At 55.8% G+C, this 27,369-nt stretch overlaps 2 protein-coding genes across 9 annotated transcripts in view; one reads left to right on the top strand and one right to left on the bottom strand.

The window, feature by feature from the left end:
• The first annotated feature begins 120 nt into the window (after nt 1-120).
• On the top strand, nt 121-20,840 carry PRAM1 (PML-RARA regulated adaptor molecule 1). Of its 2 annotated transcripts, XM_024926492.5 has the most exons (10): nt 121-7,959; nt 10,722-12,096; nt 12,183-12,249; nt 12,622-12,698; nt 19,175-19,232; nt 19,337-19,445; nt 19,576-19,738; nt 19,823-19,856; nt 19,960-19,994; nt 20,106-20,840. In XM_024926492.5, the coding sequence occupies exons 1-10, from the start codon at nt 7,957-7,959 to the stop codon at nt 20,141-20,143; spliced, it is 1,959 nt and encodes a 652-aa protein (XP_024782260.3). In that variant the 5' UTR covers nt 121-7,956; the 3' UTR covers nt 20,144-20,840. The 2 variants fall into 2 exon arrangements, with proteins under 2 accessions (XP_024782260.3, XP_054958791.2); XM_055102816.2 differs by lacking the exons at nt 19,337-19,445; nt 19,576-19,738; nt 19,823-19,856; nt 19,960-19,994; nt 20,106-20,840 and having other exon boundaries at nt 14,782-19,232.
• A 373-nt stretch (nt 20,841-21,213) lies between these two features.
• HNRNPM (heterogeneous nuclear ribonucleoprotein M) overlaps nt 21,214-27,369 on the bottom strand; it is a 44,156-nt gene continuing 38,000 nt past the window's right edge. For 4 of the 7 annotated variants that reach the window (XM_003809975.5, XM_008962343.4, XM_055102817.2 and 1 more), the window contains 4 exons: nt 27,128-27,181; nt 23,925-24,727; nt 23,256-23,307; nt 21,214-21,637 (listed from right to left, as the gene is read on the bottom strand). In XM_003809975.5, coding sequence (XP_003810023.1) covers nt 21,474-21,637; nt 23,256-23,307; nt 23,925-24,727; nt 27,128-27,181 — 1,073 coding nt within the window. In that variant the 3' untranslated portion in view covers nt 21,214-21,473. The remainder of the gene's footprint in view (nt 21,638-23,255; nt 23,308-23,924; nt 24,728-27,127; nt 27,182-27,369) is intronic. The other 3 variants (XM_055102818.2, XM_055102819.2, XM_063599827.1) reach the window with 1 other exon arrangement.

The raw sequence follows: 27,369 nt of genomic DNA, 5'->3' as shown, positions 1-27,369 counted from the left end.
GTGGGCTCGAGCCCAGCAGTCATGGAGCGATCACATCTTGGGAGGACCACCTGGGTCCACAGGTGCAGGCCTCACAGCCCACCTGTGTCCTATCTTCCCATCACCCCAATCCTGGGACCCAGGTCCCCACCTCCAGCTGTGGTTGAGGTCCCCAGTACCCACTGTGGCAGCGTTCTCCCTTGTCCAGAAACCAAATGGGATGGGGACTCTACAGTTTTCTTTTCTTTTTTTTGAGACAGTCTTGCTCTGTCTCCCAGGCCGGAGTGCAGTGGCGCAATCTCGTCTCACTGCAAGCTCCACCTCCTGGATTCACGCCATTCTCCTGCTTCAGCCTCCCAAGTAGCTGAGGCTACAGGCGCCCACCACTATGCCCGACTAATTTTTTGTATTTTTAATAGAGATGGGGTTTCACCGCGTTAGCCAGGATGGTCTTGATCTCCTGACCTCATGATCCGCCCGCCTCAGACTCCCAAAGTGCTGGAATTAAACAGGCGTGGGCCACCACGCCCGCCCTCCAGTTTTCTTTTAAGAAGTCCCGGCCTGGCACAGTGGCTCACGCCTGTAATCCCAGCACTTTGGGAGGCTGGGGCAGGTGGAGCACCTGAGGTCAGGAGTTCGAGACCAGCCTGACTTACATGGTAAAACCCCATCTCTACTAAACACAAAAAATTAGCCAGGTGTGGTGGCGCACACCTGTAATCCCAGCTACTTGGGAGGCTGAGGCAGGAGAATCACTTGAACCTAGGAGGTGGAAGTTGCAGTGAGCTGAGATTGTGCTATTGCACTCCAGCCTGGGCAATATGAGTGGAACTCCATCTCAAAAATAAAGAAAATTAAAAAGCAATCCCATAACCAGGAGAGGTGACTCATGTCTGCAGTCTCAGTGCTTTAGGAAGCTGAGGCAGGAGGGGCGCCTCAGGCCAGGAGTTCGAGACCAGCTTGGGCAACCTAGCAAGATCGCATCTCTACCCCCCCCCCCACACCAAAAAAAATACAAAAAATAGCCAGGCATCGCTGGGCGTGGTGGCTCATGCTTGTAATCCTAGCACTTTGGGAGGCCGAAGTGGGTGGATCACTTGAGGTCAGGAGTTGGAGACTAGCCTGGCCAACATGGTGAAACCCCATCTCTACTAAAAATATGAAAATTAGTCGGGCATGGTGGTGGGCACCTATAATCCCAGCTACTCGGGAGCCTGAGGCAGGAGAATCGCTTGAACCCCGTGGGATGGAGGTTGCAGTGAGCTGAGATCAAGACCCTGCACTCCAGCCTGGGTGATAGACTGAAATTCTGTCTTAAAAAAAGAAAAGAAAAAAAAATAGCCGTGGTGGCTACCTGGGAGGCTGAGGCAGGAGAATCACGAGCACAGCAGTTCAAGGCTGCAGTGAGCCATCATCACACCATTGCAACCCCAGCCTGGGAGACAAAAAAAGAAAAAATCCCAGGAGCTTCGGGGACAGGCTGGGAGGCTGGTCCTGAGAAAGTGCAGGGACTGGCCAGGATGGCCTGAAGACCCCCAGACCCTGAACCCCATACTGACTTAAGGGGAAGAATCCTTTGGGATTGGGGAGGCAGGCTGGGGACTCAGGTCTTCATCCTCCTTGCTGTCTGCCAGACCAATTTCCACCATGTCCCAGCTCTGAGAAGTGGGGTGGGTCAAGGCCAGCCCTCCATGGCCTGGTCTTTCTCCTCACCCCTGAAGCCAGCCTCCCAGGTATGAAGTCCCAGGTGATATCCACAGCCATCCCTTGGAAGCTGGTTTTACCTCCATGATCCCTCTCCCTTCTATCCTCATCTCGCCAGCCCCAGGGTCCCCTAGCCCACCCCCTACTCTCCCCCAACCTGCCCTTACCCCAAGACTGAAAACAGAAAACAGTCTCTTCTTCCTGTTTTTATTTTATTTATTTATTTTTTTTTTTTGGAGACAGAGTCTCGCCGGAGTGCAATGGCAGTGCCAGGCTGGAGTGCAATGGTACACTCTCAGCTCTCACTGCAACCTCCGCCGTCTGGGTTCAAATGATTCTCCTGCCTCAGCCTCCAAGTAGCTGGGATTACAGGCGCCTGCCACCACCCCGGCTAACTTTTTGTATTTTTAGTAGCGACGAGGTTTCAACATGTTGGCCAGGCTGGTCTCGAACTCCTGACCTCAGGTGATCGACCCACCTTGGCCTCCCAAAGTACTGGGATTATAAGTGTGAGCCACCACGCCCTGCCAGGGTCTCTTCTGATTGTTCCCCTCTCCTGCCTGGCTTCCCATGGCCCTCTGGATGAAGATCCTGTTCTCCCAGTAGCCCACAAGGCCCTACCTTGAACCTCTCGGTCCCCTCCCAGAACAACACTCACTGTCTCCCTCATCCTCCTGGATACACAGACATCCTGTGAGCAAGAACCTAGGGACCTCCTTCACGCAGTCCACCTTGTCTCAATCCTTACCTCCTCCTCTTTTCTCCATTCTCTGAATCCACTTCGGGGTTCCCCCTCACCTCCTCATCCTGGTATCTGCAGCCGAGACACCAGTAACCCCTGGGCGGGGCCCCCAGACCCCACTCCTCCATCACTGCCCTCCCACCTTCTCCTTGCCCCCCGCCACCCTCCTTGTCGTCTTCCTCAGTTTTTTGTTTTTTTTTTTTTTTTGAGACGGAGTCTCGCACTGTCACCCAGGCTGGAGTGCAGTGGCACCATCTCAGCTCACTGCAGCCTCCGCCTCCCGGGTTCACACCATTCTCCTGCCTGAGCCTCCCAAGTAGCTGGGATTACAGGTGCCCTCCACCATGCCTGGCTAATTTTTTGTATTTTTAGTAGAGATGGGGTTTCAGCCTGTTGGCGAGGCTGGTCTCGAACTCCTGACCTCATGATCCGCCCGCCTCGGCCTCCCAAAGTGCTGGGATTACAGGCGTGATCCACTGCACCTATCTTCCTTGGACTTTTCATCCACCAACGTGTCCACCTCAGGCTCTGAGTCAAAGCCATCCAGGTAGACAAGCCAAGGGCCACCTGCCCCACACCTGCTCAGTGCCATGTCACCTCAAAGATGGACAGCTCTGGGCTCCAGAAGCCCTTCAGCCACTGCAAGGGGCAGGAGGGGATCCTCAGGCCCTTGGGACCCGTCTATCTGCCCCACTGCCCACCGCCTCACCAGGGGCCTGAAGACTGCTCTGTCCTTGATGGGGCTGTGATGTGACGGGGCAGCAGCCTCAGCTCACGTGGCTTGGGCTGGGTGTCCACTCTCCCAGCACCCGTAGGCCCCAGCTGAGGTGGTTGTCACTCAGGATGGGGTAGGACAGGCCATCAGGAGGCCCCGGGGCTCCAAGGCCCCCTAAGCTGCCCCTTCTCAGCCAGAAGCCTTGAAACCACCACTGTGGGACCCTGGAAAAGAGTCGACTTCCCTGCCTCCCAATTCCCTCGTCCTTAAAAGGGTGTCATGATGACGGTTGAGTCCTTTGGGGTGGATGCGAGGATGAAAAGAGAGGCTGCAGGGAGAGGAGGGGCTTGGGAAATGTCTGCTGAGAACTTCACGTCCCGAGCCCATGGCTGCCTGGGACTCTCTCGACCTGGGGAGGAGGGTGGGACAGGGTGAAGGGGCCCATTTTACAGATATATAGAGAAGGTGAGGCTAGGAGACCTCTAGCCAGCCCCAGTTCCCAGTCAGCGGCACTGATTCTGCACCATCTTGGGAGCTGCGCACGGTTACCACGAGAAGAGAAAACCCTGCCAGCAGGTCCAGAGGACACGCCCCTGTTCCCGCATTCTGCAGGTCCCTAGATCTGGCTGTAGTCCAAGCCTCTCCCCCGTCTCCAGGGACAGCGCTGTGTTCTCTGTCCCCCAGGCCCCTAACCCCTCTCCAGTGTCCCGGGGGCCCCCAGGAGTCTTCGTCCCCATCAGTTTCTTCATTCGGCCACCCCCAGATCTAGGCCACGCCTCTTCCCAGTCTGTCAGTATCTTTCCAGAGAGACCTAGAGCCAACACGTCCGTCCAGGGACCTCTCCCCTACCCCATCACCCACGGAGATGGGACAGCCCTTCCTGTGTGTACAGCGGGCCCACGGCCACCACACTACCCTCTGGAGTGAACTGACTGCCGCGAGGCCTGGGGAGCTGGCTCACCACCTGGCCTCCGCCGTTCACCCTGTCCACTACAGAAACGACCTCCTACCCTAAAGCCGGCCCCCAACCCCCATGCACAGGAGCCCAGCCCTCTTGGGCCCCGGCTCCGCCCAGCAGGGGGCGCCCAGGAGTCTCAGACTCGGGGGAATGAAAGCCGGGAGAGCAGTGGGGATAGCGGGCAGGTTGGCTGGAAGCCGCGGGCTCGCGCTGAACAGCTCTGAGGCCGGCCAGAGGCCCGTGCCCGGCATTTGTCCAGCCCCAGCTGTCACTTGCAGGTGCCGGTCCGGTTACCCTCATTGCGGGCCAGGAGCGGGGAGGTGGAGGGCGCCCTGCGGCCCTGGGATCCGCCGCCCACGTGCTCCCCGGGCTCCTCCCCCTGCACACCGTTGTTCCCGTTTCCGACCCCGCAGATTCCCCAAGGCGCGCCCTAACGAACTCTCACTCCCCCGGTCCGGGCTCCCTTCTCCGCGATTCCGGTAACCCTATCTGTCCCTGTCTGCAGCCGCGCCGCGCGGAACCCTGCCGGGAGCCCCTACGGAGGCGCCAAATACACAAAGGGGAGTTGGCGGGGAGGCGCACCATGACTACAGCTCCGGGACCTGCGCTTCACCCCCACGGCGCCCCCGTGGGGCCTTGGTGCGCGCGCCCTGGCTGGACCCTCCTAGCTGCGAGAGTGCATGGGTAGTGACCAGCCCAAGCACCTGGGAATCCATCAGCTGTCATCCAATCCTTTAATTACCTTGATTGAGCTCCTTACTGTGGCCAAGCATTGCTTGATTGATTTATTTACTTATTTTTATTATTTAATTTAATTTTTTTTTTTTTTTGAGAAGGTGTCTCGCCCTGTCACCCAGGTTGGAGTGCAATGGCGCAATCTCAGCTCACTGCAACCTCCGCCTCCCGGGTTCAAGCGATTCTCCCGCCTCAGCCTCCCAGGTACCTGGGATTACAGGTGTGCACAAACAGTATTTTTAGTAGAGACAGGGTTTCACCATGTTGGCCAGGCTGCTCTCGAACTCCTGACCTCAGGTGATCCGCCCGCCTGGCCTCCCAAACTTCTGGGATTACAGGCGTCAGCCACCGCGCCTGGCCACTTGTTCTTTCTTTCATTCTTTCCTTCACTTGCCAAGGTTCTGGAGACCCACAGAGAGCCCATACTGTCCTCCCGAGACTCCTGTTTGGGAGGGCAACCCACATCTGGGAACTGTGCCCCAGGACAGGATGCAAAGGCACAACAGAGATGGCAGAATCCTGATGTCTGTGCTCTTAAAGGAGGCGTGAAAACAAACAGGCAGGCCAGGCGCAGTGACTAAGGCCTGTAATCCCAGCACTTTGGGAGGCCCACGTGGGTAGATTGCTTGAGGTCAGGAGTTTGAGAGCAGCCTGGCCAATGGTGACACCCCAGCTCTGCTAAAAATCCAGAAAATTAGCCGGGCATGTTGGCAGGCACCTGTAATCCCAGCTACTTGAAGCCGGGAGGCAGCCTGGGCGACAGAGCAAGACTTTGTCTCAAAAAAAAATTTTTTTAATGTTTTAAAAATACTTGCTCGGGCCACACCCCAGACTGATTAAGTCAGAGTTTCTTGGAGGTTCTGTTTTTTGGTTCTTTTTTTTTTTTTTAGATGGAGTTTTGCTCTGTCACCCAGACTGGAGTGCAGTGGCACCACCTCGTCTCACTGCAACCTCCGCCTCCTGGGTTCAAGCAATTCTCCTGCCTCAGCCTCCCAAGTAGCCAGGATCACAGGCATGCGCCACCACACTGAGCTAATTTTTGTATTTTAGTAGAGATGGGGTTTCTCCATGTTGCCCAGGCTGGTCTTGAACTCCCAACCTCAGGTGATCAACCTCAGGTGATCCACCCGACTCAGCCTCCCAGAGTGCTGGGATTACAGGCGTGAGCCACATTGCCCGACCACCGGTTCTTTTTTTTTTTTTTTTAACTGTTCAGGCAATTCCAACATGTGCTCAAACTGAAAACCAGGGCTCTCTACTCTCTTAGCAGGTGTTTTCTCCCTTTGTCTACCGTGACGGAGATTACTGATCTCCTGTGGGCTGAGCTCTGTGGTCAGGGCTTGTCCTTATCTGGCCAGTCCTCGGCACCACAAGTGACTGCCTTCACCCCCTCTTGGCCCCTGTCTCTGTCTCCTGGTTCCTCTTCTCTCTACTACCTCTAACCTCTGGGAATCTGGTGTGTCCTCGGGTCCTCAGACCCCCTCACTCCTCCAGAACTGCAAAGCCTTTTTTTTTTTTTTTTTTTTGAGATGGAGTCTCTCTCTGTCACCCAGCATGGAGTACAGTGGCGTGATCTTGACTCTGCAACCTCCGCCTTCTGGGTTCAAGTGATTCTCCCACCCCAGCCTCCCAAGCAGCTGGGACCACAGGCATGCACCATCACACCTGGCTAATTTTATATTTTTTGTAGAGATGGAGTCTTGCTCCATTGCCCAAGCTGGTCTTGAACTCCTGGGCTCAAGTGATCCTCCTGCCTCAGCCTCCCAAAGTGTTAGGATTACAGGCGTGGGCCACCGTGCGTGGCCCAGGTGCAAGGCCTTTGACACCACTCACCCACTGACCCCCAAATCTGCTGTACCAGCTGAGCTTTCTGCCCAGGGCGGCAGCCTGGGGCATCCATGGCCTGTGATATCTGCCCCAGAACAAGTGAGTCCTGCTCAGAGCCGGGAATCGGATTTCATGGAAGTGTTGAAATGAGGAAGGCGGATGAGCCAACCAGGGCAGACAGCAGAGGCCTCACCCGGTCACATGGGCCCCCACGTCCTGGGCCTCTGGGCCTCCCCAGGAGCCTCCTAAACCCCAGAGCTGTCCGTACCCCTGATCTGCTGAGATCTCCCCATCCTGTGGCTCTCTAGCCCAGGAGGTCACCAGGGCCTGGCATGGAGTCCAGAGATGGGGACATCAAAGTAGTAGGAATGATGGGGACTACAGAGAGTAAGAAACTAGTTGGCCAGGCGCGGTTGCTCATGCCTGTAGTCCCAGCACTTTGGGAGGCCGAGGCGGGCAGATCATCTGAGGTTGGGAGTTTGAGACCAGCCTGACCAACATGGTGAAACCCCGTCTCTACTAAAAATACAAAAAATTAGCCGGCAGTGGTGGCACATGCATGTAATTCCAGCTACTCAGGAGACTGAGGCAGGACAATTGCTTGAACCTGGGAGGCGGAGGTTGCAGTGAGTCGAGATTGCGCCACTACACTCCAGCCTGGGCAACAAAGTGATACCCCGTCTCAAAAAAAAAAAAAAAAAAGAAAGAAACTAGTGACCATGTTAGGAACATGCGGGCAACCAGTGCCCCAAGCTTGGGACAGTAGCAGGCAGGACAGGAATTCAAGCGAAATAGAAGTGCCTAGCAGGGGCCAGGGGCAGTGGCTCACACCTGTAATCCCAGCACTTTGGTAGGCCGAGGCGGACTGATCCCTTGAGGTCAGGAGTTTGAGACCAGCCTGCCCAACATGGTGAAACCCCTTCTCTACTAAAGATACAAAAAGTAGCCAGGAGCGGTGGTGCGTGCCTGTAATCCCAGCTACTCAGGAGGTTGATGCAAAAGAATTGCCTGAACCCGGGAGGCAGAGGTTGCAGTGAGCCGAGATGGCACCATGGCACTCCAGCCTGGGCGACAGAGCAAGACTCAGTCTCAAAAAAAAAGAAGTGGCTGGCAGGATCTGGAGACGGACTGGAGCCTCCCCACCTCCTTCCCTTCCTCCTCTGCCCTCCCCCGCCCCACCTCTAGCAGCCCCCACCCTGTGTGCTGACCGTGGAGCAGAAGCCACAGTCACTTCCTGAAGGCAGCGGCCCCAGCTCGGGTCCCACTCATCCCGTGGCCCATCACCTGCCTGCAGCCATGGTGAGTGCTGGGAGAGGCCTGTGCCTCACTGGCTGGGAAGCAAGGGACACAGATGTTCCCGGAAGGATAGGATCCACCTGTGGAGGGGCGGGCGGGGGGGCGGCTGCGAAAGACATCTGGGAAACGGGAAGGGTCGGCAAAAAGGACCCGAGGTAGGCGGCCACCAGGCACACCCCAGGACAGCGCGGGCTCCTGGGGGTTCAGGCTCAGGTTGGGACTGCGAGGGGGACAGATGGGACTCCCCGGGGGGACAACTCCCGTCTCCCCAGGTCAACGTGAGCAGCCATGTGGGAACGGGCTGCTGGGGTGAGAGCAGTGCTTTCCTGCGGGGTGACAAAGTGGGTCATGACCCTCCCCCGTCCAGTCACCCAAGTTGTGACCTGCTAACCCTGACTTATCTAGCCCTGTGGTCACCCGGGAGCACTTCCTTCAAACCACTCGGGGCTTCGACAGGGGCACTTCAGGCCCCAGGTGGGAATCGCTGCCTTTCCAAGGAGCAATCCTGGTCTCTGGTCCTCTGGATGGGGAAAGTGAGGCACACGCAGGAGGCAAAGGCCACACGTTTCTGCCCTTTCCCTCCCCCAATCTCCTTGACCACAGGTGAAAGGGGCGTTTGTAGGACTAAGGAGGCCTGGCCTTCTTGTGAATCTGCCTACCTCTGTGAGGAGTGGTTGCAGGGCCAGCTAGGAGGGCAGCTGGGACAGCTGGGTATGCAGGAGACAGCGCCTGTGCCCACGGTGTCTGCACCAATCCTCTCAGGCACTGTCAACTGTGAGCATTCCTGACCATCAGCCCGCATGTCAGAGACGGTGTGAGAGGGACCGCATGGCCGTCTCCAGGCATCTCTGTGTTTTCCTGATGGTCAGGCTGAGTACATGGCTGTCTTTGTGCTGCCTGAATATTGTTTATTTCAGCAAATATTTACTGAGCACCTACCATGTTCCAGGCCCTGGGAAGACAGCAATGAATGAGCCAAGTCTCTGCCTTGCAGAGGCTGAGGAACTGAGGGAAGTTGTGGTGTAGAGAGACAAAAAAAAAAAAAAAAAAAATTCAAGACACATTAAAAACAATGTAAAATAGTATAATACGTAGGGGTGGGTACGATGGAGAAAATCATGCATGCTGAATGCAGGGCAGTAGTGGGATGGGGTGATCCATTTAAAATAGGGTGGTCTAGGCCAGGCGTGATGGCTCATGCACTTTGGGAGGCCGAGGTGGGTGGATCACTTGAGGTCAGGAGTTCGAGACCAGCCTGGCCAACATGGTAAAACCCCGTTTCTATTAAAAATACAAAAAAAATTAGCCAGGCGTCGTGGCAGACACCTGTGATCCCAGCTACTCAGAAGGCTGAGAATCGCTTGAACCCAGGAGGCAGAGGTTGCAGTGTGCCGAGATTTCGCCACTGCACTCTAACCTGGGTGACAGTGTCAGACTCCGTCTCAAAAAAAAAAATAAAATAAAATAAAAAAGAAAGAAAAATAGGGTGGTCTAGGTTGGGCACGGTGGCTCACACCTGTAATCCCAGCACTTTGGGAGGCTGAGGCGGGTGGAGGGTGGATCACCTGAGGTCGTGAGTTTGAGACCAGCCTGGCCAACATGGTGAAACCCTGTCTCTAGTTAAAATACAAAAATTAGCCAGGTGTGGTGGCGAGTGCCTGTAATCCCAGCTACTTGGGCGGCTGAGGCACGAGAGTCATTTGAACCTGGGAGGTGGAGATTGCAGTGAGCCGAGATCGCGCCATTGCACTCCAGTCTGGGTGACAGAGCAAGACTCCATCTCAAAAAATAAAAATAAACAAATAGGGTGGCCTTGGATGGCCTCTCTAATAAAATATGAGAACAGAGGCTGGGAGGAGGAAGAGGAGAGACCCAGGTGGTGCAGAGACATGTCCTGGGTCAGGGACAGGGCAGAGGCCCCGAGGTCGGAGGGAAGTGTTCAGGGTGCAGGGAGGAGAAGGTGGCTGGGTAGGGAGGCTGGTTCGCCCAGGCTTTTATGAGGCATTTAGCTTGAACTGTGGGGACATGAGGAAGCATTGCCGAGTTTTGAGCAGAGGGACACAAACAGACTCAGGGTTCAACAGGCTTCTCCCTCCAGCTGCCATGGGGGGAACTGACCAGGGAAGGGGGTAGGCAGTGGCCCAGGGAAGGGCTTGTTAGAATAATCCAGGCAATTGGTTGGGGGAGGGCAGACACTGCCTCCCACTACCTCCTGGGGTGACAGTGGTGAAGGCAGTGAGAAGTGGTTGGATTCCGGATGTGTTTTGAAATTAGCACAGAAGGGACTGGGGGCCTGGGCGCGGCAGCTCAAGCCTGTAATCCCAGCTATTGGGGAGGCCGAGGTCGGGGGAATCACTGGAGCCCAGGAGTTGCAAGCTGCAGTGAGCTATGATCGCACCACTGCACTCCAGCCTGGGCAATGGAACGAGACTGGAGACATGCAGTGGGAGGGGTGAAAGAATGAGGGGGTCAAGGATGCTGGGGGGGTGGGGTACCACCCATGGGGGGAGGGCTGTGGGACTGGAGGCTGCAGGAGGGATGTCGGGATCTCCAGTGCTGCTAGAGGAGGTTGGGTGTGGAGAAGTAGGGAGGGGTGTGGGTCCCAGGATCCTAGGATCCGTGGGGGCTCCTGGGAAAGAGCCGAGGGCTGACCGGGCCTGGGCGCAGGGGTGGTGGTTGTGGGCTGTGCCTGAGGGTCCCCAGGCCCATCCTTCCATGCCCCTTCTGTGTTTGAGCCCCTGCCTCATTGGCTCTGCGTCTCCTAGGAGAGCCATCAGGACTTCCGGAGCATCAAAGCAAAGTTCCAGGCCTCTCAGCCGGAGCCCAGCGACCTGCCCAAAAAACCCCCAAAGCCTGAGTTCGGTAAACTCAAGAAGTTCTCCCAGCCTGAGCTAAGCGAGCACCCCAAGAAGGCCCCGCTGCCTGAGTTTGGTGCAGTGTCCTTGAAGCCCCCGCAGCCTCAGTTCACTGACCTCCCCAAGAAGCCCCCGCCGCCTGAGGTCACTGACCTCCCCAAGAAGCCCCCGCCGCATGAGGTCACTGACCTCCCCAAGAAGCCATCCAAACTGGAGTTGAGTGACCTCTCCAAGAAGTTCCCACAGCTGGAGGCCACTCCGTTTCCCAGGAAGCCCCTGCAGCCTGAGGTCGGTGAGACCCCTTTGAAGGCCTCGCTGCCGCTGCCGGAGCCTGGTGCGCCGGCCCGGAAACCCCTGCAGCCCGACGAACTCAGTCACCCCGCCAGACCCCCCTCCGAACCCAAATCCGGCGCATTCCCCAGGAAGCTCTGGCAACCCGAGGCCGGTGAGGCTACCCCGAGGTCCCCGCAGCCTGAGTTGAGTACCTTTCCCAAGAAGCCTGCGCAGCCTGAGTTCAGCGTGTACCCCAAAAAGCCTCCGCAGCCTCAGGTCGGTGGCCTCCCTAAGAAGTCCGTGCCGCAGCCTGAGTTCAGCGAGGCCGCTCAGACTCCCCTCTGGAAGCCTCAGTCCAGCGAGCCGAAGCGCGACTCCAGCGCCTTTCCCAAAAAGGCCTCCCCGCCTCCGCTGAGTGACTTTCCCAAGAAGCCTCCGCAGCCTGAGCTTGGGGACCTCACCAGGACCTCCTCAGAGCCCGAAGTCAGCGTGCTTCCCAAGAGGCCGCGGCCGGCCGAATTCAAAGCGCTCTCCAAGAAGCCCCCGCAGCCCGAGCTGGGCGGCCTCCCCAGGACCTCCTCAGAGCCCGAGTTCAACTCACTCCCCAGGAAGCTGCTGCAGCCGGAGCGCCGGGGGCCACCCCGCAAGTTCTCACAGCCTGAGCCCAGCGCTGTCCTCAAGAGACACCCGCAGCCTGAGTTCTTCGGTGATCTCCCTCGAAAGCCTCCACTCCCCAGCTCCGCTTCCGAGAGCTCACTGCCTGCGGCCGTGGCCGGCTCCAGCTCCCGGCACCCGCTCAGCCCTGGGTTTGGAGCCGCTGGGACACCCCGCTGGAGGTCAGGAGGCCTGGTTCACAGTGGAGGGGCCAGGCCAGGCCTCAGACCCAGCCATCCACCCCGGCGGAGGCCTCTGCCCCCTGCCAGCAGGCTGGGACCCCCTCCAGCCAAGCCCCCGCTGCCCCCGGGGCCCGTGGATATGCAGAGCTTTCGGAGACCCTCTGCAGCATCCATAGGTGGGTGAGGGCGGGCGGCACCGGCAGGAGCGGGGGCTGAGGTCTCAGGCAGTGCCGGCTTCCCTGCCGCACTCTCTACCCCACAGATCTACGGAGGACCCGCTCGGCCGCTGGGCTCCACTTCCAGGACCGACAGCCTGAAGACATCCCGCAGTGAGTGTGGGGAGGAAGCGGAGGTGGGTGCGGATTGTGAGGCTCAAAGAGGCCTCATCTCGGCCTGGAGCTCCCAGAACTTCGGGAGGCTGAAGTGGGCGGATCTCCTGAAGTCAGGAGTTCGACAACAGCCTGGCCAACGTGGTGAAACCCCGTCTACTAAAAATACAAAAATTAGCCCGGTGTGGTGGGAGGCACCTGTAATCCCAGCTACTTGGGAGGCTGAGGCAGGAGAATCGCTTGAACCCGGGAGGTGGAGGCTGCAGTGAGCCCGAGATCATGCCCCTGCACTCCAGCCTGGGCAACAGAGAAAAACTCCGCCTCAAAAAAAAAAAAAAAAAAAAAGAGGCCTCATCTCAGGTATCCCCGCAGGGTCCCAGATGAGATCTACGAGCTGTATGACGACGTGGAACCCAGAGATGACTCCAGCCCCAGCCCCAAGGGCAGAGGTTTGTTGGTGGCCTGCCCGAGTCCCTGCAAAACATTCGGGGCAAGGCCATTTTCTGCCATGCTCTTGGTGTAAGAGCAAGTAACATTTTAGGACCTGCTGGCTCCTGCTGGGTGGAACTACATAAGGGGAGCCCAGAGGCGAAGGACCAGTGAGAAGGCTGTTGTAGGCAGAGGTATGGCCCAGGTTGGCAGCAGGAGATGTGGGAGCAGTGGGCGAATTCAGTAATCAAAAGCAAGCATCAGGCCGGGTGCGGTGGCTCATGCCTGTAATCCCAGAGCTTTGGGAGCCCGAGGCAGGAGGATCGTTTGAGCCAATCCCAGGGCTTTGTGAGGCCAAGACAGGAGGATCCCATAAGCCCAAGATTCCAGACCAGTCTGGGCCACAGAGCGAGACCTCATCTCTACAAAAAAACTTAAAAATCAGCCAGGTGTGACAAGCATCTGTAGTCCCAGCTATTTGGGATGCTGAGACAAGAGGATTGCTTGAGTCCAGGAGGTCGAGACTGCAGACTGCAGTGAGGCTGTGACTGCACCACTGTACTCCAGCCTGGGCAGCAAACACCCTGTCTCAAAAAAAAAAAAAAAAAGCAGGACTTGGTGGTATATAAAGCAGGGAAGTTTCAAGCCTAGCACCCAAGGGCATGACAGAGCCGCCCCTGGGTTGACAACAAGATGTTAGGTTCCATTCATTCATCCATCCATCCATCCATCCATTTATTTATTTTTTGAGACGGAGTCTCGCTCTGTCACCCAGGCTGTAGTGCAGTGGAGCAATCTCAGCTCACTGCAAGCTCCGCCTCCCGGGTTCACGCCATTCTCCTGCCTCAGCCTCCCCAGTAGCTGGGACTACAGGCACCCACCACCGCGCCCAGCTAATTTTTTGTATTTTTAGTAGAGATGGGGTTTCACCATGGTCTCGATCTCCTGACCTCGTGATCCACCCGCCTTGGCCTCCCAAAGTGCTGGGATTACAGGCGTGAGCCACCACGCCTGGCCCTTATTTATTTATTTATTTTATTTATTTATGTATTCGTTTGTTTTTTTGTTTGAGATGGAGGCTCGCTCTGTTGCCCAGACTGGAGTGCAGTGCCGTGATCTTGGCTAACTGCAACCTCTGCCTTCCGTGTTCAAGCGATTCTCCTGTCCCACCCTCTGGAGTAGCTGGGATTACAGGCACGTGCCACCAAGCCCAGCTAATTTTTGTATTTTTAGTAGAGATGGGGTTTCACCATGTTGGCTAGGCTGGTCTCAAGCTCCTGACCTCAAACGATCCACCCACCTTAGCCTCCACAAGTGCTGGGATTACAGTCATGAGCCACCGCGCCCGGCCTTATATTTTTATTTTTTATTTTTTTGGAGACACAGTCTCGCTCTGTTATCGCCCAGGCTGGAGTGTAGTGGTGCCATCTCAGCTCACTGCAACCTCTGCCTCTTGGATTCAAGCGATTCTCCTGCCTCAGCCTCCCAAGTAGCTGGGATTACAGGCGCCCACCACCACGCCTAGTTAATTTTTGTATTTTTAGTAGAGCTGGGGTTTCGCTACATTGGCCAGGCTGGCCTTGAACTCCTGACCTCGTGATCTGCCCGCCTCAGCCTACCAAAGTGCTGAGATTTCAGGCGTGAGCCACTGTGCCCGGCCTGATTTACTTAGACCTGTTGTGTTCAAGGTAGCTGAGGGGATGTCCAGGCGGAACTTGGGCCTGAAACTCAGGGGGAGGTGTGGCCTGCAGGCAGGTATGGCAGTGGCAGGGGAGGGAGGCTGCCAAAGGTTTCTTAGAAGTTTGTGCTGGGTGAATAGGGAGCAGGCCCGCACCTCCTGCCCAGCTCCAAAGTTAATGCCTTCATGTAAACACAAGCAGCTTCCAGGCAAGCACCTTGCCTGCCTGTCCCTAAATCTGTACCCTCCACTCCCTGCATGTCCTTAAATCTGTCCTTAAATCTGTACCCTCCACTCCAAAGTTAATGCCTTCATGAAAACACAAGCAGCTTCCAGGCAAGCACCTTGCCTGCCTGTCCCTAAATCTGTACCCTCCACTCCCAAATCCCCACAAGGCAGTAAGGCAATGCATCCCCATTTTACAGATGCACCAGGCTGGCCCGGCGTGGCAGCTCACACCTGTAATCCCAGCAGTTTGGGAGGTCCGGCGGGCGGATCACTTGAGGTCAGGAGTTCCAGACCAGCCTGGCCCGCATGACAAAAACCCATCTCTATTAAAAATAAAAAAACTAGCTGGGGCCGGGTGTGGTGGCTCATGCCTGTAATCCCAGCACTTTGGGAGGCCGAGGCAGGTGGATCACCTCAGGTCAGGAGTTCGAGACCAGCCTGAACAACATGGAGAAACTCCATCTCTACTAAAAATACAAAAATTCGCCAGGTGTGGTGGTGCGTGCCTGTAGTCCCAGCTACTAGAGAAGCTGAGGCAGGAGAATTGCGTGAACCTGGGAAGGAAGGGTTGCAGTGAGCCAAGATCATGCCATTGGACTCCAGCTTGGGCGACAGAGTAAGACTCAATCTCAAAAAAAAAAAATGAGTCGGGCATGGTGGCATGCACCTGTAATCCCAGCTATTCGGAAGGCTGAGGTAGGAGAATTCCTTGAACCCGGGAGACAGAGGTTGCAGTGAGCCGACATCGCGCCGCTGCACTCCAGCCTGGGTGACAGAGTGAGACTCTGTGTCTGTCTCAGTTGAAAAAAAAAAAAAAAAAAAGGCCAGGCGCAGTGGCTCACGCCTGTAATCCCAGCACTTTGGGAGGCCGAGGCGGGTGGATTGCCTGATGTCAAGAGTTCAAGACCAGCCTGGCCAACATAGTGAAAACCCGTCTCTACTAAAAATACAAAAAATTAGCTGGGTGTGGTGGCAGGCGCCTGTAATCCCAGCTACTTGGGAGGCTGAGGCAGGAGAATCGCTTGAACCTGGGAGGCAGAGGTTGCAGTAAGCTGAGATCCTGCCATTGCACTCCAGCCTGGGTGACAGAGTGAGACTCCATCTCAAAAAAAAAAGAAAAAAAAAATAGGTACGCAAGGTTGAGGCTCTGGGACGGGGCTTGCCCTGGCTTGCACAGCTGGTCCACGAGCTGGATCTGGGGCAGGGCTTTCAGCAGGGGCCAGAGCTGGAGTTTCTAAGGTGCTCCTGCTCTCCCTGACAGCCTCAGAGGGCCTGGGGCAGAGAGGCCCCCTCTGCTTCTCCTGGGCTTTCTCCCTGAGCTTCTTGCAACACCTCCCTGTGAGCACACAGCTTCCTGGTGGGGCCCCTTCTGCTTCCGCTCTAGGGGAGGCACTGTGGCTTGGGTCTAGGGGCCACTGTTGGGGATGCGGATGGCCAGGAGTGGGGCTGCTGAGAGCCTGGGCTAGTGACAGCCTGCCTCGGCCCACTCCCAGAAGCCCTGCTGGAATCCCCCACCTCTTCTGAGGCTAGGAGAATCTCCCTCTCCTCAAACTTCATACAGTCTCCACCCTTGGCCCATTGTTCCTGTCACCAAATAACTTTCTCCCCCTTCCTTGCCAGTCATTTGAGGTTCTGATATGAAAAAAGAAAAAAGGGGCCGGGCGCGGTGGCTCATGCCTAAAATCCCAGTTCTTTGGGAGGTGGAGGCAGGCGGATCAGTTGAGGTTGGGAGTTCGAGACCAGCCTGGCCAACATGGCGAAACCCCGTCTCTACTAAAAATACAAAAATTAGTTGGACGTGGTGTTGCACACCTGTAGTCCCAGCTTCTGGGGAGGCTGAGGTGGGAGGATCGCTTGAACCCAGGAGATGGAGGCTGCAATGAGCCGAGATCGCACCTCTGCACTCCAGCCTGGGCAACAGAACGAGACCCTGTCTCAAGAAAAAAAGGAAAAAAAAAAAGGTTCCACTTCCCTGGATCTCCCGCTTCTCAGGAGTGGCGTGGGCTTCTCACCGTGGGTGCAGCTTCTCAAAGGCAGCTTAGGTCTCTTGGGGCCAGGACTCTGGACTCCCCTTTCCCACTGTCTGCCTTACTTGGAATAGTGGCAGCTCCACTGCAGAGGTTCCTGGAAGGCAGGGGGCTCCTCTGCAGGTGGGGAGAGCCCAGCCTTTCCCAGGATCTGAGCTGGCCATGCAGGGAAGGCGGGCAGAGGCCTGCTCAGGGTCAGCTGTGGATGAACCGGGGCTGCCTGCATGGCGGTGCCAAGAGGTGCTCTAATGTGGCGGGTTTGCAGGGACCCTGGAGTGCCAAGGTCAGGTTCGCTCCTGGTGGAGTGACTGCTCACGGCCGGGGAAGCCTCTGAGAGGCAGGAGCAGCTGGAGGGGCTGTGTGTTCCGGGTGAGACTGTGGATGGCCATGCCTGGTATCTGGCAGGCACGATTCAGGTGCTGCTCCTTGGGCTGCTTGGAGGGACTACAGGCCTGAAATGTCCGGCGGGATGCTTTGAGCCATTCGGAAAGGACATGCTGGGGCTCTGGGTTCTGGATCTTTCACTCACTGGGGTTCCTGGGGCTCCCACCTGAAGCCAATTCCTTGGCCAGCAGGGCTCTGACTTGGGAGCCTGGTCATTTGCCAGGAAGTGGCACAGGGAGACTGGCACCACGGGAGACCCCTCAGTCCAGAGTCTCATCATCAGTCACCAGTCCAGGATGCTTACCCTAGCAGCATCTTTTAAAAATTATTTTTATTTACTATTTTGAGACAGGGTCCTGGTCTGTCACCCAGGCTGGAGTGCAGCGGCGCCATCTTGACTCACTGCAACCTCCAGCTCCCGGGTTCCGGCGATTCTCCTGCCTCAGCCTCTTGAGTAGCTGGCATTACGGGCGCCCACCACCACACCCGTCTAATTTTTGTATTTTTAGTAGAGACAGGGTTTCACCATGTTGGCCAGGCTGCTGTCGAACTCCTGACCTCAAGTGATCTGCCCGACTTGGCCTCCCAAAGTGCTGGGATTACAGGCATGAGCCACCATGCCTGGCCACGATATTTTACTGTCAACTATCATTGCCCTCCTGTGCAATGGAACACCCAATTTCTTCTTCCTAACTGTAACTTTGTACCCATGGGCCAGCCTCTCCTCATCCTCCCTTCTGCCTTAGTTTTTCACCCAAATCTCATTACAGTAGAACCCCAGAACCCACCGGGTGCGGTGGCTCAGGCCTGTAATCCCAGCACTTTGGGAGGCTGAGGCAGGGGCATCACCTGAGGTCAGGAGTTAGAGACCAGCCTGGCCAACATGACGAAACCTCATCTGTACTAAAAATACAAAAATCAGCTGGGCGTGGCAGTGGGTGCTTATAATCCCAGCTACTCAGGATGCTGAGGCAGGAGAATCGCTTGAACCCAGGAGGCAGAGGTTGCAGTGAGCTGAGATCATGCCATTGCACTCCCGCCTGGGCAACAAGAATGAAACTCCGTCTCAAAAACAAAACAAAACAAACAAACAAACAAAAAACGGCTAGGTACGGTGGCTCACGCCTATAATCCCAGCACTTTGGGAGGCCGAGGTGGGTGGATCACCTGAGGTCAGGAGTTTTGAGACCAGCCTGGCCAACATGGTGAAACCGCGTCTCTACTAAAAATACAAAAAATTAGCTGGGTGTGGTAGCATGTGCCTGTAATCCCACCTACTTGGGAGGTTGAGGGAGGAGAATCGCTTGAACCCAGGAGGTGGAGGTTGCAGTGAGCTGAGATCGCGCCATTGCACACTCTAGCCTGGGCAACAAAAGCAAAACTCCGTCTCAAAAAATAAAAAAGAACCCTAGACCCAACTTGCTCTAGGAGGCAGAAGTGAAATGGCCTCGAAGCCTACAGATAAATCCTGCCTCTACCATTTACCAGCTGGGTGACCTTGGGCAGTTTGCTTGACCTCTCTGAGCCTTTATTTCCTTGTGGACAATTTGGGCATGACAGTGGCATCTACTGGCATGAACAAGGTTGCTGAGAGGGCTGCCATGAGGGGCGTGGCCCAGCAGTTCCCACCACGCTGAGCACATGGCAGGAGTTAAGGGAATGGAAGGCAACCCAGAAGAACCCATGACCCCTGAGAAAGGCTTGCGGAAGAAGATGGGCAGGGAGAGGTTTGGGAGGGGACCTGGTGGGATTTGGGGAGTCCTCAGAACTGACATAGGGAGGCCTTACTCGAGATCCAGCCACCTGCCAGGCGCAGTGGCTCACGCCTGTAATCCCAGCACTTTAGGAGGCCGAGGCGAGTGGATTGCCTGAGGTCAGGAGTTCAAGACCAGCCTGGCCCACATGGTGAAACCTGCCTGTATTAAAAATACAAAAATCAGCCAGGTGTGGTGATGGACACCTGTAATCCCAGCTACTCGGGAGCCTGAGGTAGGAGAATCGCTTGAACCCAGGAGGCGAAGGTTGCAGTGAGCCGAGATTGTGCCATTGCACTCCAGCCTGGGTGACAGAGCAAGACTTCGTCTCAAAACAAAAACACAAAAACAAACAAAAAACAGCTACCAGGGTAAAAGCTGAGCCGGCGGGCCCTGCCTTGACTCGGAGTCCTGACTGTCCCCAGATGAAGCGCCCTCAGTTCAGCAAGCCGCCAGGAGGCCACCACAAGACCCAGCGCTCAGGTGCCATGGGCAGAGGGGGTGGGCAGACGGGGGGCGAGCTCCAGGAACCCCCAGAGGAGCACAACTTGCTCACGAGCACACAATTCCTTGGTGGGGGGTATCAGGAAGGAGAAGGATCCCCAGCCACAGCAGTTGCCACCCATGGACCCAAAGTTGCTGAAGCAGCTGAGGAAGGCAGAGAAGGCCGAGAGAGAGTTCCGGAAGAAGTTCAAGGTGAGGCCCCTGAGCTAAGCAGGAGTCCTGGCAGGGCGGAGACCAGGGTCCCACCGATCCCAGGTTCAGAAAGAAGACAGGGGCCCAAGGGCGGCAGCACAAGCAGAGGCCCTAACATCTCGCGCCCCAGTTTGAAGGGGAGATCGTGGTTCACACGAAGATGATGATCGACCCCAACGCTAAGACACGTCGCGGGGGTGGCAAGCACCTCGGGATCCGGCGCGGGGAGATCCTGGAGGTGATCGAGTTCACCAGCAATGAGGAGATGCTGTGCCGGGACCCCAAAGGCAAATGTGAGTGCGCCCGGCCCCGCAGCCCCGGGAGGTCCCAGCCGCCACCCTGGGCCTCAGAACCCACCATGCCCACTCTCTCCACAGATGGCTACGTGCCCAGAACAGCGCTCCTGCCCCTGTGAGTGCCAGCCCTGACCATGGTGGGGGAGTGCGGGCTGTGTGGTGCAGGGTGGGGGGAATGGGCCATGGTGCCCCTTGCTGACCCAACTGTGCTCTGCCAGGGAGACGGAGGTGTACGATGATGTCGACTTCTGCGGTACGTGGACACTCTGGGAGGGCTGGAGGGACCCTGGCGATTCCCCGGGGGCGCTGCTCACTATTGGGCTTCTGGGGAGAGGGGTCCATGTAAGTCACGCTTCCTCGGCAGACCCCCTGGAAAACCAACCACTCCCCCTGGGACGGTAAGACCGGTAGGCATGGGGCCAGGACAGCCGCCAGCCCAGCACCCGCTCACCCAGGAGCCCTGGATCCCAGCACTGGAAAGTCACAGAGCTGCCCGGACTTGTACCTGGCCACATAAAGCCCCAGTTTAAAGCAGTCCCTGCTTCTTTTCTTTCCCTCCTGATTGGCACACAGTGGAGCAAAGGCACGGGAACCCCCTGACCAAACACAAAAGGGGGTATGTCTGGGGTCACCCTGCCATGGTCTTACCCCTCAGGGATAAAAGCCAGTGGGGAGAAAAGGGTGGCAAGAAGCTGGTGAGCAAGGGGGGCTCCAGGTGATCAGAACAGCATGTGCTGCCAGCCAGGCAGCCGGGCAGGACGTGCCCCTCCACAGCCAACAGAACAGCAGCAGCCAGGCCTCCCTGCCAGGTATGCACACCTGCTTGGCCTGAGTGGATCCTGAGGGCGCTTCACTGGGGGAAGGGGTGGGGCCTATACCCAATTCTGACAGAGCCCAGGTATCAATCAGATTTGGCCTGAGCCTCTGGCAGGACTGAACACGCATGGAAGGTGGCACACAGTTTGGTCTGTTTCAGCAGGAAAAAAAAAAGCCAGAGAACAAGCCTGACTCAGGCAGGGCCTGTGCCCCAGGGCGTTAACTTCACAACAGGGAGACAGGATGGCTTTCGGGAGGCTTTTTTTTTTTTTTTTTTTTGAGACAGAGTCTCACTCTGTTGCCCAGGCTGGAGTGCAGTGGCGCGATCTCGCTCACTGCAACCTCCGCCTCCTGGGTTCGAGTGATTCTCCTGCCTCAGCCTCCTGAGTAGCTGGGACTACAGCCATGAACCACCGCGCCTGGCCTCAGAAGGCTCTAAACAGCCAAACGCTCCATTATCAGCCGGGGGATTACAGCCCACAGGAAGGCAGTTTCCAGGGAAGAGTCTCCCCCCAATCTGTGGGCAGGCACCCACCCCTGGGGCCTCAGACAAGCAAGAGAGGGGATGAGATCCCTGCTCCTTGGACTGGAAGCTCGAGTGACCCCAGCTCCCCACACCTCGCGTGGTTGCCCACACAGCACACACAAGCAGGCCATTTTCAGGAACCGGTATTTATTATCAAAGTCATATTCGATGTCAACAAGATGCCACAACTACAAAAAAAATTGCGCACATTGCAATCTCAATGCAAACAGTCAAATGGAACCCCAGTCATTAAAAAAGTAATTCAAATTACCCCAAAAAGCAACTGAATTTTTTAAACATCTTTATACATCCAGCCAACAAATTAAAATGGTTAACAAGAAAAAATACAAATTCAGAGGTCTCGTATCGATGTTTAAAAAAGGCAACTGCTTAAGCGTTTCTGTCAATTCGAACGTCAATCTCTCGGCCACTCAGCTTCATGCCATTCATCATCCGGCAGGCTCTCTCGGCCACCTCTGGCGACTCGAACTTAACCACACCACACCCCTTGGACTTCCCATTCTCCATCTTGATGTCGGCGTACAGCACGTGGCCTGGGACAGGGAGGGAAGTAGAGATGACACTCAGTCCCGATTTTGTTAGATTTTGGTGGACAGAGTCAAAAAGGAGAGGCCCTGAAGCCTAGAGCACAAAGGCTCAGAATACAATGGCGAGAACCAATGACTACAGCCCCCTCAGCCATACTGCCATTCTTCTGCTAACAGAGCCTGCCCCTGCCCCATGAAAAGCCTTCCTGGCAGATTCAATGCACGCCTTTACGCTTCAGGAAGTTCAAAAAAGAAGGCACAGTGTAAAGCCAGCTTTATAGGCAGAAAGTTGCCCATATATTTTACAAAGTCTTCATTTTTGATATGCCACTGCCCCTGGTTACAAAGCCATCCGCAATCCAATGGACACGTCTGTACTGTCCAAATGAAAGCCAGCAGGTTTCACTTATTCATTTGAGCACCCGTTAAGCATCCAGATATGTGTCAACGCCGTGGACAGAGCCCTAGAGGGCAAAGGCTCTACTCCAGGAGTACCAAAGGTGGTAGGGCCACAATGCCAGAGGCGGGAACTCAGTGCCCGAAGAGAGGGCCCAGGGCAGGTAGGGTGGAGGGGTCCTCAGGGGCAAGTTCTGAGTGAGCTTACACAGAAATTCACCAGAAAGAAGACTTGCCAGTAATGGCTCACACGAGAGCATTGCGGGACACGTGCAGCACTTGCCGCTCAGGTTCTGGGACAGGAGGGAGATGGAGGAGGATGGGACCAGGTCTTCAAGGGGCTTGTGAGTCTGGACTTCCTCTTGAAGGCACAGGGCCGCTCCAGGCATTGCAAAAGTGGGGGCTGGGGGTGCTGTGATCCCACTGGCCTTTTCAGAATATCTAGCTACAACGTGGAAACTCAGGAGTGGGGAAAGAGGTGAAGAATGGAGCAAAGAGGCAGATCATGACTCAACGGCTTGCCCCGAGAACCATGGAGAAGCAGCAATGGTGGTGAAATCGGAGCCACTGCTGAAACAGGAAGCGGGAGGACAGTGCGGAAGCAGCTGCCCAGACCTCTAGCTCAGGCCCCTCTAGCTAAAAAGAACAGAGGTGGTGCATGAGGGGTGCAGGCTCACCCTGGAGGGCAGGGAAGGAAGACAACTTGCTTTCAGCCACAGACAGAGCCCTCCAGAAGAGTTGCCCGATGTGCCAGGAAACCACAAGACCTTAGCCTCACCCTCACAGGAGCTGCTGTGCCCAGAGCCTGTACCGCCTCCCCATGGCACCTGCTGGGCTAAGTGTTCTCTCCGAGGCCCCACACCAGCTGTGCTGAGGGGAAAGCGACCTTGTCTGGGATGTATTTATTTAGCCCTGCCACCTAGAAGCCAGGTGACCTCAGAAGGAAGACTCTGCCTGACTCATCTGTGAAATGGGGACACTACTACCTTGTTTCAAAGACTCAAAAAGGAAGAAAAAAGGAAATAAGGATGAAATGAGAACACAGCTGAAAAACGTGACACATCACAGGACACTCAACAACCTGCCTGAGCATTGGCGTGGGCAGAACATGGCAAGGCCATGGGTCCTGAGCCGATGGAGGGGGCTGGGAGGGAGGTTTTGCTGCTGACTCGGCTGCGTCACCAACAAGCATGAGGGAAGCACCTACAAAGCCGTTCCCAACACTTACCGCACTCGTTGAATTTGTCCTTTAGCATCTTCCATGTGAAATCGAATGGCAGCTGAAGGGAAGAAGAAAAGGGAGACTGATGTGTGATTAAACCAAATCCTAAGGCACGCCCTGCAGCTGGTTCTGAGGGCCATGCTAGATTTCTTAGTACACCGAGAAGCTGGCTGCCCTTCAGACTGAGGCGATCAGCAGGAAACTAATAGATCCATGTGGGACAAGGCTGTGAAGCGGCACAGCCAGCTCCCTCCCTGGGGCTCTGCCTGTGGGAGCACCGTGCAGGATGGGACACTCAGGCCTGCGGTGCGCAGCCCACAGTCACTAAATAGTGGCTAAGGGTGGCTGAGCTGGGGAAAATAATTCCGTTACAGCCACTTCTTTCCCTGATTATCGTGCAACACACAGTGCCTCTTCAAGCCAAGCAATCAGAAACTGGTGTCTCTGAGCTCAGCGTCTGCTCCATATTCTAGCACAGTGGAGAAGCCCAGGCTCTTCCAGAACCCACAGTTCTCACATTCCTTACTTGTCCCACTAGCATAAAACGTTTGGGACAGTGGCAAGGAGGTGTGGTCCCCTTTGAAGGGCGCCACCTCTGACTTCATCCTGCTGATCTTTGCCTCCCCTGTCCCCTCATGCTCACCACCACCAAGAAGTTCCCCAAGAGCCACTTACATTTCTCACAAATATCTGGCAGGCCTTCCTGGCCACCCCAGGAGCATGGCCTCCAGCTCCACCAAAGGAACCTGCGAAGCTTCCTCCAAAGTTGCCACGCTCCATCTCGATGGCACGGTCAAAGCTGGCACCGCCACCGCCACCCATGGCCAGGCCCATGCGCTCAATGCCAGCGCCCAGGGCCGGGCCCATGGCGGGGCCCATGCGCTCGAGGCTGTTGGCACCCATGCGCTCCAGGCCCATGCGCTCGAGGCTGTTGGCGCCCATGCGCTCCAGGCCCATCCGCTCCAGGTTGTTGGCGCCCATGCGCTCCAGGCCGGTGGCCATGCGATCCATCACGGGGCCCATGCGCTCCAGGCCAGCTCCCATACCTGCAGGCACCATGCGCTCCATGCTCAGGCCCATGCGCTCGATGGCAGGGCCCATGCGCTCCACGCCAGAGCCCATGCGCTCAATGGTCTGGCCCACACGGTCGATGGGAGCGGCCATGCGCTCAAGGCCGAAGCCCATGCCGGCACCCATGCGCTCCACGCCAGAGCCGATGCGCTCCATGGTCTGGCCCATGCGCTCAATGCTGGAGGCCATGTGGTCGAGGCCCAGCGGGCCCATGCGCTCAATGCCGGAGCCCATGCGCTCCACGGAGCCCATGCGGTCCATGACCAGGCCCATGCGCTCGATCTCGGAGCCCACGCGATCCATGCCGTGGCCCAGGCCCGCGCCCATGCGCTCCATGCCGGCACCCCCGAGGCGGTCAATGCCAGGACCCATCCTCTCGATCCCAGGGACGCTTCCTCCACCTCCACCTGAAACAGGGACACAAAACACAGGTGGGTGTCAAGAACTTGAGTGTGCGTGTGCACAACATGCCAGACCACTTCAGCTCATGGGCATGGATCAGGGGTAAAGGCCCACCATAATTTACCATTAAGACACCCCTCAAATGTTGACGACAGCTACAGCTAGGTGGTGGGCACATGGGGGCCTCCCAGCATTCTCTCTGCTCTATGCCACAGCTGAGATTTCCATAACACAACTTCTAAAGAACACCCCTGTATGTGTGTCTGTGAGGTGCTAGTGTCTGTGACAAGCTTTGTGAACCATGGATGTCAATTCCTGAGACATCTGAGGTTTCTCCATCAGCAGACACTGAGAAATGCTCCAGGGGGAGGCATGGACACCCCCCACTCAGGGGGCCACCCAGGGCAGAAGTTACGTGGAGACAAGTTGGAGTCACTCCCACCTTCCCCTCCCAGCCTGTCCCTCTAGGATGCTCTGCTGGGGGCCACTCTGGCTGCATTTCCTTAGTGCTCCCAGGGCACAGAGAAAGGATTTTCGGCCACACCATCAAGCAGAGGTCAAAAAAACACACACCGAGAGATCCTCTGTGTACAAATGCACACAGTTGGCCACTTTTGGGGACCCTATTGTCAGGGAAACCAAATGACTTGCTGGCTTTGGAAAGAAGATGTTGATGGCACTGCAGAGTGGGCTCTGGTAGCGGCTGGGGGTCAGTCAGCAGAATGAAGGGACGCCCCCACCTGTGGTGCTTGCAACTCTGGAAAGCAGGGTCTGGCTCCGTCAGCAAGGCCACCCCTTTCCACATGCCGAGTTTCGGGCTCCTCCCCGAAACCCTGTCGCTTGCCTCTGAGAGTGGCCATCAGCCCAGAGCCAGCCTGTGACCGACCCAAACAGCCTAGTCAAAGATACCAATTCAAGAGGAAACTGGGCAGTTTCTCTAACTGGCTCTGTAACTGGCCACACCGCGCCTGCTTCTCTAGCTGCACAGCACACAGTGAGCGGCCAAAGCAGGCCCGACTCTAAGAATGTGTGACTTTCAGAGGGGAGACGTCTCAGAACTTCCCCACAGTATAAGGAACCTAGCGAGAATGGGCACTTTGCCCAAAGGCATCAGAAATGAGGTGGGACGGCTGGGTGTGGTGGCTCATGCCTGTAATCCCAGTACTTTGGGAGGCCAAGGCGGGCGGAACAAGGTCAGGAGTTCTCGACCAGCCTGGCCAACATGGTGAAACCCCATCTCTACTAAAATTGCAAAAATTAGCTGGGTGTGGTGGCATGCGCCCGTAGTCCCAGCTACTTGGGAGGCTGAGGCAGGAGAATCGCTTGAACCCAGGAGACGGAGGTCACAGTGAGCCGAGATCGTGCCACTGCACTCTAGCCTGGGCGACAGAGTGAGACTCCGTCTCTCAAAAAAAAAAAAAAAAGAAAGAAAAAAAAGAAAAAAAGAAATGGGAGGAAATGGTGCCAGCATGGAGCTCCAGAGCCAGCCCAACACAGAAGTCAGGAGGTGAGATGCCAAGATACTCAGAGGGAAAATCAGGCTGAAAAAGTACATTTGGGCCAGGTGTAGTGGCTCACATCTGTCATCCCAGCACTCTGGAGGTATGCAGGTCACTTGAGGCCAGGAGTTTGAGATAAGCCTGGGTAACATGTCAAAATGCCATCTCTACAAAAAAAATCAAAAAATTAGCCAAACCAGGTGGCACACGCCTGTAGTCCCAGCTACTTGGAAGGCTAAAGTGGGAGAATCACTTAGGCCTGGGAAGTCGAGGCCGCAGTGAGCAGAGACTGCACCACGGCACTCCAGCCTGGGAGACAGAGCGAGACTGTCTCCAAAAATGCTCAAAAAGTACATTTTGTTCTCAGTATCCATAAAGCTGTGTATGAATGAAAGATTCAGAACAAAATGTTTCCGGCAGTCATCACTGGGTGATGGGGCTTCAGACCATACTTTCTTCATATTTTCCTAATGAGTACATTTATCTATTTTACAAGCATTTATTACATGTTGGGTGGTGTGCTTTCAGTCTTATCAAGTCTAAGGAAAATATATTTACTTTTAGGAATTTATAATGTGGAAAACAAAACCCCCAAATGAGAGGTACTCTAACAATGAGGATGGCCGGCCTGTGCACAGCACGTGCGGGAAGCACTCTTTCACATGCATTCTCTCTCCACAGAATCCCTGAGGCAGGTACTATTACACCCCCATTTTACAAATGAGTGCTATGAGAAACAGAGAGGTTCAGTGACTTGCCAAATGTCACACAGCTAGAAAAAGGCAGAGCTGCTCCCACCCCAGGCAGTCTGTGTCAGAACCCGCACTTCTCACCACTAAGCTCTACAGTCCCCAGCGATAACAGCCTGTTCTAAAAAAATAAAACATCAAACTAAGCGGTTCCTACCTCCTCCCTGCTTTGCAATGATCTCTCCTCTCTTCAGTGCATTACTTAGGATTTCTAAGGAAATCAGGAAGAAAAAAAAATTAGCCAAATTTCTCTATGGCAATAGAAATGTGCTCATTACAGATTCCAGAGTAGAAATACTACTAATAAAAATGACAAGATAAAGGGAAAGGGGTTTGAGAAACACACGCACAGACAAGATCATTTTACAGAGAACTAGGAGAGTCCTTGATGCTGGGTCA

Source organism: Pan paniscus, chromosome 20 (genome assembly GCF_029289425.2).
Source record: "Pan paniscus chromosome 20, NHGRI_mPanPan1-v2.0_pri, whole genome shotgun sequence".
Taxonomy (NCBI): Eukaryota; Metazoa; Chordata; class Mammalia; order Primates; family Hominidae; genus Pan; species Pan paniscus.
Note: the sequence above shows the minus strand (reverse complement) of the source record. Positions and strands in the feature narration are given on the sequence as shown.